This window comes from Carlito syrichta, unplaced genomic scaffold, assembly GCF_000164805.1.
Source record: "Carlito syrichta isolate Samal-C Ts95f unplaced genomic scaffold, Tarsius_syrichta-2.0.1 Scaffold303985, whole genome shotgun sequence".
Taxonomy (NCBI): domain Eukaryota; kingdom Metazoa; phylum Chordata; class Mammalia; order Primates; family Tarsiidae; genus Carlito; species Carlito syrichta.
The window spans coordinates 263136-276033 of NW_007248081.1; the positions used below are offsets into that span (position 1 = coordinate 263136).

Here is a 12898-nt window from a genome sequence, read left to right on the forward strand (position 1 = left end):
TGGAATGTATCCAAATCAAGTTCTTGAAAGTTACCACTACTTTCCCATAAAGAGTGAATATGCTTACTGAGCTTAGACTACAAAGTTGGCTGGATTGAAGGGTCACTCTATGACATGAACATGTATCAAGTATAACACCATGCCACTTAATCTAAATGATTCGTTTATTTGTTTCCCCCACCAAACTAAGTCACTTCAGGGCAATGACATCCTAGTCACAACTATAATCCTAGCCTGTAGTCAAAGACTTAGGATATAATAACCTTTCAGTTAGTGCTTGGTGAACTCAACATTTTAGAACTTTTCAGACAGGACGTTTATAATGTTTTTCATAGTTATTCTTAACTTATGAAAGGGTGCATATCATTTGCAAGTTATGTTTTATCTTCAAAGTGTATAAAAATGTGCAACTGCCTCAAGATACAGTTAGTATCTGCTATGTCAAAAATGTATACTCTGTCGCATGGTGCCTAGCACTCAGTAAATATTCATTTAGTTAACATTCATTGTGGACTCATTGTGGTGACAGTTGTAGTAATAATTATTATCCCTTCAATGTCAGAAACCTGTCCCAATAATTCAGATCAGAATGATTACTTGACATGTGGAGAATCCAACGAACAAATCAAAAGTCTAATAGATACATGCTAAGCCAGAGATAAAAGACAAAGTACTATCTTAAAAATAGGAAATGGCTAGATGGTTAGATATATTTCTAAGTTTAAATAAAAACTGATAATCGCTGATAGATATGACCTATGAAAATGGAAATGTTATAGTGCAATTTAATATAATGAAGCAACCAACCTTAACCAAAACAAAAAAGAAGTAAACTTCTAAAAACTCTAGGAATATGACCTCAAACTTAGAGGGCTAAATTATATGATTTCTTGAGAACTATCCCAATCTTAAAATTTTGATCCTATACAATTTACTAAATCATCTATTCATTCAAAAAAAATGTTTGATAAGTTCTTACACAGGGCCAGGAATTGTTCTTGGTGCAGGAATAGTGAATAAAACAAACAAAAATGCCTCATAAAATTTATTCTAGAGGGAGAAATAGACAATACATTAATAAATACATAAACTATGTAGCATAGCAAATATAATGGAAGAAAAACAAATAAGAAAAGAAGAAAAAGGAGGGTCAAGTCTGGGAGAGAGGAGGGAACTTTTTTAGCCACAGTGATCTGTGAAGTCCCCTTGAAGGATGGCATGTGCACATACCTAAACAAGGTAAAGAAGAAAGAAGGAATAACAAAGTCTTGAAGGCAGGGCATGCCTGCAGTGGTTCCCCACATAGTCTTCCAAAGTTAGTCAAAGTTACTTACTTTCTTGTGAAGTTCTGATGCTTTCTTTTCAAACTCTTCCAGTTTTGCTTGATCAACACAAACATCTAAAATTGCAAAAACAAAACATTTTTAATTGCAGTACTTCTTAAATTAATTGGCTTCAAAAGTTTAGAAAGAAAAAAATCATAGAAAAGAATTAAGTACTGCCAATAATAAACAAAATGGAGAAAAATATTATAATGTTGGAATGGAAAAAACAAACCCAATTAACAATTTTAAACTTCCATCGTGTAAGAGGACAAGAGTTCAACTGTAACAACAGTCAAAGGTGTCTATCATCAACCCATAAATATTTTAAAGAATAGTGAATGATATCTAACACAAGCTAGAAAAACAGGCTACAATAATGAACAAAAAATTTTTTAAATTGAAACTAGACTTCGCTGAAATAGATAAAGGAACGTTGGTTTTCCCCTAATAATATGAAAATAGAAAAATTTTAATGAGAAACCACAGCAAAGATTAAATAAGCCATAATACCAAGTGTTGGAGATGGCATGGGAAAACCAACTCTTGTACACAATTGTGAAAATATAAATCGGGAACTTTGCTGATGAAAAATCAGGCAATATGTAAAAAAAATTTTAATATTTTACCAAGTAATTCTATTTCCAGAACTTTGCCATTAGGTAAGAATATTCATGAAAATACTGTTTATGTGAACAAAAACAACAAAACTGGAAATAAATACCAATCAATAATGGATTGATTAAATAAGTTGTGATATATAACCACATGATACAATATAATGCAGGAGAAGTATTGTATCCCTTTGTTCTTTTTTATTAAATGAAAGCAATACATAAACATAGCTTACAAAAAAAAAAAAATTACAGGTCAGGCACAGTGGCTCACGCCTGTAATCTCAGCATTTTGAAAGTCCAAGGCAGATGACTGCTTGAGTCCAGAAGTTTAAGACCACTTTTTTTAAAGAAGCTTTTAATTTATTTGAAAAACATGTTACAGAAGAGTTTATAACGGAGAGTAACAGTTAATCAAATCAAGGCATCAAAATCTGTCTCACTTCCCAAACACAATCTCTCATAGCTCTTTCTGTACTAGGTTATTCTGGTGGTTAGCTTCTTAATTCTAAATAAAAAGTATGTAGCTATTATTTCTAAGTTATTAGAAATTATAATGTATAACTTATAAGTTGTTATAAATTATATAACTATTATCTATTGAAGACATTGTAGATAAATTTCTATTATAAAACATGATGGCAGTGTTCCCTATGTAATCATAATTTTAGATACTTTTATATAGTAAATTGGCTGGCTACATACCACTAAACACTTAACCCTATGAAGCTTATTACAATAAACGATATCTCTAATTCCCACTATCATATATCCACTGATCTGTGCCCTATGTTTTCCAATACTTTTCTCCCCTATTGTCCAACCTTGCATCTTCCCTCACCTTTTCACATAAATACAGTGACATTCTCATCTGCATTGAAGTCTTCTGTATTTGTCTATAAGTTTATTTTAACCATTTAAAAGTAAATAAGTGCAATTAATTTATTTAAAAGATGTTAAGTATGAATCACTTACATAGCCAAACAGTGTTCAAATATTTTCTTCCCTTCTCAAGGGTTCAATGACAAAACCTCTCACCTACTCAAGAAAAACATTCCTAACATCCCAGTGGAATAAGTTTTCTCAAATATTATTCAAAATAATTACACAGTTTAGTTTGCTGCGTTTTGGGAGAATGTTTTCTTAATTTGTTACCCCTTCCAACCCTCCAGAAACTTCTACTTGCTTCTCTCCTGTAGCCAGAAATAACATTTTCTTTACCAATATCACTAATGTCATTCAGTTTCTCACTCACCCTCTACATTCCATTCTTCTTCCTGGACTCAGATACTATAAACAACCTTGGGCAGGTACATAGATGAAAAACAGATGTGGATTTTAATAGCCCTTTCAGATAATTGTGGATATTCTTCTTAATGGTACCTTCTTAAACAGTAGTTAAGATGTGGAATCACATATCAATGAACTTGTACTTTGTTACTCTAGACTCCACTGATCAATGTTGCACTTTTAATGGATCTTTTGCCTATGCATAATATGTAACATCAGGCACTGGTTATACAGAAAAAAGTGGTTTGCTGAGTCATGCATATCTTCTGAATGTTAACACATCTCTTTATACAATATCAAAACAAATAATCATATAGGTTAATATACCACTGACCTCATCAGAAACTTTTTTTAGTATCGAGAAGCTATGAGGCTAACAGCAGCAATTACAAGTTTTCCAAGATTCAAATTTTCACTTAAAAACTCAAATTATCTCCTTGTCATTAAATTTTATCAGTCATGTTCTTTAGAGTTATAGCCTCACTTCATTTCATTTTTAAGAAAGTGTGTGCCAAATCCTCTAGTTAGAGTAGCCACAGTTTGTATGTGTCAGTCTCTCAAAATGAAGGGGAAAAGAAAAATCAGCCAATTCTGCTCACAGCAACTCAATTACATAAATATTTTCTTTTTTTTTATTGAGTCAGGGGTCTCACTCTGTTGCCTAGGCTAGAGTACAGTGGCACTATCACAGCTCACCACAGCCACAACCTCCTGGGCTCAGGCAATCCCTCCACCTTAGTCTCCCCAGTAGCTGGGACGACTGGTGCACACCACCACACATAATTAATTTTACCTAAGTATTTTCTTATTGTACATAGGTATGTAGCAGAAGTGCTGCATGTACATATCCCATTTGTTAACAAAGAATATTAAAATAATGTGTGTTCAAGGGTCAATATTTAATAAAAATAACAAGGACATTCTTAAGTAAAAAGTGGCAACTTTTGTTGTTTTGTTTTACTGAAAATAAAGAATACAATTACTACCACTATAGCTCAGTGTCACAACCTTGATTCCTACCAAAGGAAATCCACCATTGCTCTGCACCATCAATCAAAACATCAGCCCAATAAAAAATGCAAATCATTTTGACTCTTAGGAACCTCAGGAGTCTGCAAGCCACATTATGGAACAAATACCCTAGAGCTGACCCATAAAGTAAGAGACAGTAATTAATAGCAAAATACTCACCTACAAACTGGGTTAAATCTAAATCTAGTCTTTTTCGATATGTGAAGTCTGGATCCACTCCATCTCTATGCAATACGATCTGGGATACACACTCATCAATTAACTTGAAGTATTGCTGCCTAAAATCAAAGAAAAGAGTTAGTGTACAATCACCCCATTAGTCTAACATTACATTAAAAACAAAATACTTTTCTGGTAAGATTGATTTCAAGTTCAACAATTTATTATTAATAAGTTTCACAATTGTCATCACTTTCCTTGTAATGATTTCAGAACATTACATTTTTTATACTCTTATAGGAAATATAGTATTCTTTAACGACAAATTTTCTTACAAAAGTCAGACCCTTGATTTAATTAGTTGAAAGTAAAAGACTAAGATAAAGTCCTCAGAGATTATCAGCTTTCTACTATACCACACTACCATCCATTTTATTAACACAAGCCAAAAATGTTTCCTAAAATGTTTTATGAGCAGTTCTTAATACCATACAGTACACTCTTTTTGCAATGCTTCTGAAATCAAATTAAGAACTGATAGTTGGCTGGGTGCAATGGCTCACATCAGTAATCCTAGCACTTTAGGAGGCTGAAGCGAGTGGATAGCTTGAGCCCAGGAGTTCAAGATCAACCTAGGCAACATAGCAAGACCTCATCTGTTAAATAAATAAGTAGTCAGACATGGTATCATGAGTCGTAGTCCCAGCTACTCGGGAGGCTGAGGCAAGAGGATCACCTGAGCCCAGCAGGTAGAGGCTGTGGTGAGCCATGATCATGCCATTGCACTCCAGCCTGGGTAATTTCAAGACCCCATCCCCCCCATAAAAAACCTGGTAGTGCCAATTATATATCAAATTAATATTTCTTACTAAAAAGAAAATAGAAAAAAGTTATATAGTAACAATATTTACCCAAAAAACAAAGTTTAACTAAAATCCCCAAATAGAATAATAGTTCATGTTGTCACTATAGTTAAGTTCAGTCCATCTACATTTATAATAAGCTAAAAAGACTTAACAAATGTGAAATAGACAAAAGATTTTATAAACAAAATCAAATTAAACTGATAGACAGGTGGGTACTATTTCAATGAGGTACAGTCCTCCATACCAAATCACTCCCAAAAACTTATTTTGTTCCTCAATGACTTAGCATACTTTTCCTCTCCAAATCCTCCTAGTCACATATGTGCTGTCCCTCAAGCCACTTGGGTTTTCTTTTCCTATGACCTACTGTCCTTGACCTATTTACTGTACCTGTAATAAACCATCTATTATGATGACTAAAACTTTTAACACCTTAACATTAGCAAAGATGACTAATGATCATTTATTACCATAAAGTAAAAATATTCAAGAAATAGTTCCTGGGTACAAATCAAAGAAAGTGTTATCTATGCTTATCTCACTTTTTCTCAAGTTGTTTCAAAGACATTTTTTCCCCATCTCCGAATATTTTTGCCATAATAATCATATTTACGCTAAGATACAGATGTTTCACACAAATTTATATCAATCACATTTGAAATTTTAGATGAGGTGTTCCTTCTATACTCTTAGTCAATGTTATTCTAATATTGTTTTTAAAGTAACAATGTTTTAAATCAACAATAAAAGTTATTTTGTCTTTTTAAGAAATCACAATTTTGGTAAATTTTTCTCAGCTCCACAATGTTCAGTTATAAGTTAACTTATAATGCACCTGAAATTTCATGCATAAACTCTTTTGGCAAGTCATACTAGAAAAGAATAATATGCACTGAAATGTAAAACCAGAAAATAATCTCTATGAGTAATACTGGTGAGTTAGCTTATATATCTGAGATATATATGAACAATTAAATTAAGGAATAAATATAAATTGTCACTGCATTACTAATAAAATGCCATTTTTGTTAGAGGATGTTTTGAAATTATTTTCATTTTCTCTGTAGTATTCTTAACAAATACCAGAAATTATCTACCATGCACATTCAACTAGCATGGTATTCTGCACATGCAAGTCTTATTATTTGGTACAAAATTGAATTTGATCTTCTTTCCTGCCCAATTATCTTGCTGCATTTCATTTTTCCATCTTTTCCTTGAGGAACAGGAGCTGCTATGACATACATTCTCTAAAAGAATTCCACTCCGTAAAATTTTATTTTGTCCCAAAGGTGAAAATGAGGAAAGATTCTAATTTTTCCATACACTAATTCCTTAAAATGAGAACATTTTGCATTCCTCAATGAAACAATCTATTATTTATTTTATTATTTTATTATTTATTTAATTCTTTTTTGCTCATATCAAAAGTAGTTTAAAAAGTTCATTAAACAACAATGCTCTCAGGTCATCTAAGATTTCTGAAAAAGTAAAATACAGGTCCACCTGAGTTAAATAAAACCAAAAAATTAAGGTAAAACCAAAGGAACAGCACTCACAGACTTGTACAACCGTAAGAGTGAATTTTACTATATGGAAATAAAAAGCCAAATAAATAAAAATGTTTAAAGATGAAGGTATGCCAAATATATATAAATGACCACAATTCTAACACACTCTTGTAATAAAAGCATAATCTTTTTTTAAGGAATACTAACAACAACAATAGTAAATAACTATGAGAGTTTAGAAACACAGGGTGGTGGGGGGACAGAGGGAATTGTCCTGAGTACAGCAGTCATAAAAGAACACTGCTTTCTGCCAACCATAGTGAAGGAAGGAATCCACACAAATGAGCAGTAAGTGTAAAAGTTGATATTCAAAAGATGACCAAAACAGTTAAACTACAGTGCTTCACTAATGCCACCTTAGCAAAGCCACAATTTAATATTTGAGACTGCTGGTTTCACTAAAACGATAGGATCACCTGAACATACACTAGGACACCTGCGTTTTTTTAATCTCTTTAGAAGCTAGACACAACCACATGCCCTCCTGCAGCACAGATGAAGGGTAAAAAAGACACAACACCTGCAGCACTACAAATACATTCAAAGCCTAGAAAGCAAACAACGGTCTTGAATTCTTGGGAACTCAAAAAGCATCAAACATCCAGAGGCTCAAAGACCAGCCTTACACAAATCAAAAAATGTATGAGGCTTAGAATAAACAGATTTCAATTTTATTTTTAAGTGTATTTGGAGTAGAAATATAGTATTATAATTAGCAGAGTACCAATGATATTTTAAATAATTTTTATTTAGCACTTGTAAAGTGGGTAAACATTTAAACTGTTACGTTTTATTTTAACAAAATATAAGAAGCAATTTAAACACCAAAATAAGTTATTAAACTCATGTTTTAGAATATCAGTGGAATTTCCAGCTACAAAGAGAGAAGTCCGAGGCATGTCCTACACTCCTCCCCCAAAAGAACATACAGCTCGGACATCTTGACTCTCATTCTCTTCTCATTAGGAACGTCCAAAATCCACTGAGTTACACCCACTGACATCACCCAGAGGACATGGTCTGAATGAGACTTGTCTAACAAATTCTACTACTTGAAATTAAGTAGAAAAAGAAACAATACCCATAGTATTTGAGAATGAAATCTCAGCAAATCTAAATTGGTGGCAACAAAATAGATTTTAAATTCAAAGATTCCAGCTTCCCTCATAAAAGTAAAAGAACTATAGAGAACACTTACTATGATACAGAGAGCCTACACCACATGCCAGAGGTTTGGCTAGGAGTTTTGCTACTGTATTTCACCCTCATCACAACCCAGTGAGTTAGGTGCTAATATCCATATGCAGCTGCATTATAATGTAGATAAGACAGAAGAAGGACAAATAATTTGTTAAACTCAGACAGTTAGGATACAATCAAACTTGAAAACCCATTTGAGGGAACGGGAGTGAAAAAAAAAGAAAAGTTTTTGTCTGGCTTTTCTGATACATTAGCAACATTAAACTCAACTATGTTATTAAGGCTCTTTCTAGCTAATAAAATACTAATAAAAGCAATGTTTAGTGCCCTTCATGTAACTTATAAAAAGAAACTTATCAACATCATTCCTCCTGCCTAAGGAATAACCAGAAAGTATAATCCATCACATGATAAACCAGTAATTTGTTGCTATTTCACGTTTTTATTCAGATGAAAGGCTGTAACCAAGAATCCACTGGCACTTAAAAAGTAATAGTAATATCATTTTACCTTCACCTATCTGAATGTATTCCCAGAGGAAACAACATATTCTATGAATCAATATTATGACAGAAATAAAAATTATACGCTTATCTAAATCAAAGGTCAGGTGAATATCACAATTAATAGATTTGTATTAGTTAAAGAAAACATTAGTATATAACCTCCTCTTACCTTATAAAATAATCATTTCGGATCAGCAAAAGATGCTGAAGAATAGAAATAAAATATCCTTCTGCTCCAGTTTCCTTAACTGTGTTCCACACCATGTTATAAACATCATATGCTTCAGTGAGCTGATTAAGGAATATATGGATTTATTTATATTCTACACAAAAAACTGTAATAATATGATAGAATCTGTTCTGCAAAACTTTGAAGCCCTCATACAGGCATGTATATTCAACCTAAAACATGGCTACTTAGGACTGAGGGTGGTAGAAATACTCTGGAAATGGCAACTTGATCTGACACTCCTAAATTCCCCTCTACAATCAACATTGTTGAAGCTGCCTCTCCTGGGAGAAGCCTCCCCTCCTTGCCAAGTAACTGCTAAGGGACAAAGTAGTAGGGCAGCTCATCTTGAATATCATCTAGAGTTTCAAGGGTACCCTGACCGAAAGAGCTGGTGCCAGGCATTTCCTACCATGGAGAAGCCCAGTTAAGGACAGAAACCAGCGGACCTCAAGATCACAGACATCTGCAGACCCACAGAATTAACAAGGAGCCCATGTGAGAATGTACCCAAGAAACAGGGAAGCAGCAGCCAGCCAATTGAGGCTACCATATTCCTAATACTGAAAAACACTGGGTAGGAGAGGAGGTGCCAAATATAAAAAGAAAAAGAACAGATTGCACACATACAAATGGGAAGCTGCTCAAACAGAATCCATTTGTTAGCTGTAGCGTATTTACATATATGTGTATTTATAAAAACACACAAACTAGGCTGGTGGCTAGTGGTGGCTCACACCAGTAATCCCAGCACTTTGGGAGGCCGAGGCCAGAGGACTGCTTGAGCCCAGGAGTTTGAGATAAGCCTGAGCATCAAAGCGAGGCCTGGTCTCTAAAATACATTAAAAAAAACTACCCAGGCATGATGGCATACACATATTATCCCTGCTACTCGGGAGGCTGAGGCAGAGGGATTGCCTGAGCCCAGAAGGTCGAGGCTGCAGTGAGCAATGAGCGTGCCACTGTACTCCAGCCTGGATGTGAGAGTGAGAACTTCACTCAAAAAGAAGTAAAAACTAAAAATAAAAACACACAAACTAATAAAATAATAACATTCTTCTGATGCCTAAAAGTTTGATTTAATATTGTTTACTCAGTAATGTGTTAAATATTTGAGGGAGTGTGGTTGATTACTTTGAATCTAACAGTAATTGTACATATTATTTCATGAGACTTCAGAACAAAAGGATATTCAAGTTCAGCTCTAATATCTTCGAGGCGTTGGAAGAACTCAATCAAATCTTCTTCCTTATGCTCATCAAAGACTTTAAGCTGGATATCCAGGCCATCACTCTTAATGTGTTTTAAATTCTAGAGATATTAAACAGAAACTGTGATGAATGATTTTTGGTTTTAATTATGCAAAAGAATTAATGAAAAACATGTAAACAATAAACCAACCATTCAACTTGATTTATAGCATTTGAACATTTAAAGTGCTAAATAATACTCAAATCTTATCATCTATATTTCAAAAATAGATTTTCTTACTCAAGCCTTTTCCCACAGATAAATTATTCTTGAAGGTAATTTATCTAAATTTCCCCCTAAGTACTCTTCTAATTTAAATATTAATAAGAAGACTGCGGGGCACTTACTGGCAGTATCTCTTTCAATCCACAACGCATAAATTCATTTCTGATATGAAGCCTGAAATCCAGATCATCAGGAGATGTAACAAGGGCATTGATGAACTGCATGCAAGCTACCTACAGCAGATGACACAGAAAGACTTAGACTGGGTTTCCGATATTAAAGAAGGAGTAACAAAAACGAAACATCAAGGTTTTGTTCCAAGTATTATCAAATATATTTCCTATTAAAACAATAATTTGTAAGTGAACTATTTTAGTCAATTATAAGTTATAAAATAAATATGGTTTCAGAAAAGCTTTTAATATCTCATTTTTTTGTGGATTACAGAGGAGAAAAGGAGTAGAGAAATATTATCCATTGGTATTGCTCTGTAAAATAATTCACTCATAACCAAAGTCAAGTTCTTGTACAACAGTATCATTCCACATATACAATAGAAACTGAACATATCTTCACTGAAAACTATAAATATCTATTGGATGGATAAAACCCAAAATAGCATAATAAAATAATTTTCCATTCATCAAGAGAAACCTAGAGTTTCAAAGACCTCAAGGTTAATAAGGGTCTTCTAGTTAACAGAATTGGTATAACGAAAAACTAGATAATGAACAACGCATAATTAACTCCTAGAAGTTAATTTTTCAGGCAATGGTTCTCACAAAATGACAAAAATTCAAAATCGCTGCATGTTTTGCTTCAAGCAGAAAGAAATTACATAGTTCACAAAATCCTTTAATATATAATTTATGATAAAAATTGAAAAATCAAAAAAAATTTCAGTTCATGGTTTAACATTTCAACTTCTCCATTTTTTTAAATCCCTGGCTGAAATACATCTTTCATCATCCAAAATCCACAAAATGAAAGCAAAAGAGATTCTCTCTCGAGAAGTATTCTTTGTTTTGTTCATAATGTTATTTTTCTAAGTCTACACTCTATCCAAAGTCTAGTAAAAACTACTGGACTACTGATCAATATGTTTAACCTCATGCTGTTCCCTAAATTGTCTTTTCTCCATCCCTTAAGGCAAGGTTTATATGAATTTAAAATGCCATTTTGAAGTAAGACACCAACAGGGGTCTCAGTTCCTGCTGGCTGAAATATATAGTAATTGTTATATTTGATATCTACGCACTAATATCTAACCAGCATGCCACTACTGTCAAAACTTATGATATCTTAAAGTGGGTATGAAAAATGTGTCAGAAGAAAGGAGAAAACACACTAAAAAAAAAAAAAAAACTTAAAGCAGTCTATCTTTCCTGTACATGTCCACTCAGCTGTAACTAGTTCGTGTCAAAAAGTCAACTTTAAATGTTTCCCTTCCACCTTCTTGCCAGACATTACCCAATATCCAAACATTTTTTACAGCAATGCCATGTATGTTTAAAATATCTCAAGGAGCATATAATGTTTCTCTACATTCAGAAAAACTAAATCAATGTTATCACCCAGTTTTTATGAAAATATAAATTACAGACAACTCAAAAATAAGGAACATAAAAACTAGCAGCAAATATTACCTAAAAGGAAAGTAGATACATATAAACAACAGTAGCAGGAAATCGAGGAGAAAGGGGAAATGATCATTCCAATTATTTTCAGGAAATATTCTATAAGGTAATTCTCCACAGAAGAAAAAAAAAGGAAATTAAATTGAAATAATGAATTAATTTAAATCTACAAAATCTCTTCCCTATTCTAATGATAAGTTGCCACTATCATGGTCTACAACCTATTTAATTTTTGTCTGTGAATAAGTATGCACTAAAATGTATTGATGTTCCTATACTGATTTAAAAAATATTTAATAAAGGTAAAGTTCAAAGAGTTCCTTCCAGATTTTTAATACATATGCTGAGATATACAGAATGGTGGTATCACTTGATTTCACACAAATTTAGCACACAAGCAGAAACAGGTGCCAATCCAGCATTACTGCCATATCAATCAATTCCTAGACATTTAAAAATGGTTCAGAAACTACAAAGGTAAACAGGATGTGTTGTCTGCCCAAATGAAGATAAATCGGTACAATGATAAAAATATACTATGTACTAGAAGTGATGTGTTTGGTATATAATGAGAATATGTAGACACCATACAAGAACAAGGATAGCTGAATTATAGTGCAGATTCAAGGGCTAATAAGAAGGAAGCTTGACGAAGTAGACAGGGATATTCTATACAGAGGAATTAACATGTGCAAGGACACGGGCCCTTGAATTACAAGTAATTTTATGAGTAGTTTGTCAGGGTGAGAAGGGGAAAACAGGAGTCAATAGAAATGGGGCTGGACAAGCGCACAGGTGAGGCAGAGCCTGTGAGTCAAACCATAGAATTCAGATTCAATCAGAAATACTGGAAATCACAAAAAAATGTATGCAAAAGAGAGCAATAATAGAGACAAGTGATTCAAGTTAAGAAGCTATTGTAAGCCGGGCTCAGTGGCTCAGCCTGTAATCCTGCACCTTTGGGAGGCTGAGGTGAGTGGATTGCCTGAGCCCGCG

General features: G+C 33.4%; 1 protein-coding gene across 5 annotated transcripts in view; it reads right to left on the reverse strand.

Moving 5' to 3' along the window:
* Positions 1-12898, reverse strand: part of DIAPH3 (diaphanous related formin 3) — a 398317-nt gene that overhangs the window by 188119 nt on the left and 197300 nt on the right. For all 5 annotated transcript variants that reach the window (XM_008059267.1, XM_008059270.1, XM_008059269.1 and 2 more), the window contains 5 exons: positions 10388-10498; positions 9982-10100; positions 8730-8846; positions 4418-4536; positions 1335-1399 (listed from right to left, as the gene is read on the reverse strand). In XM_008059267.1, the coding sequence (XP_008057458.1) occupies positions 1335-1399; positions 4418-4536; positions 8730-8846; positions 9982-10100; positions 10388-10498 (531 nt within the window). The remainder of the gene's footprint in view (positions 1-1334; positions 1400-4417; positions 4537-8729; positions 8847-9981; positions 10101-10387; positions 10499-12898) is intronic.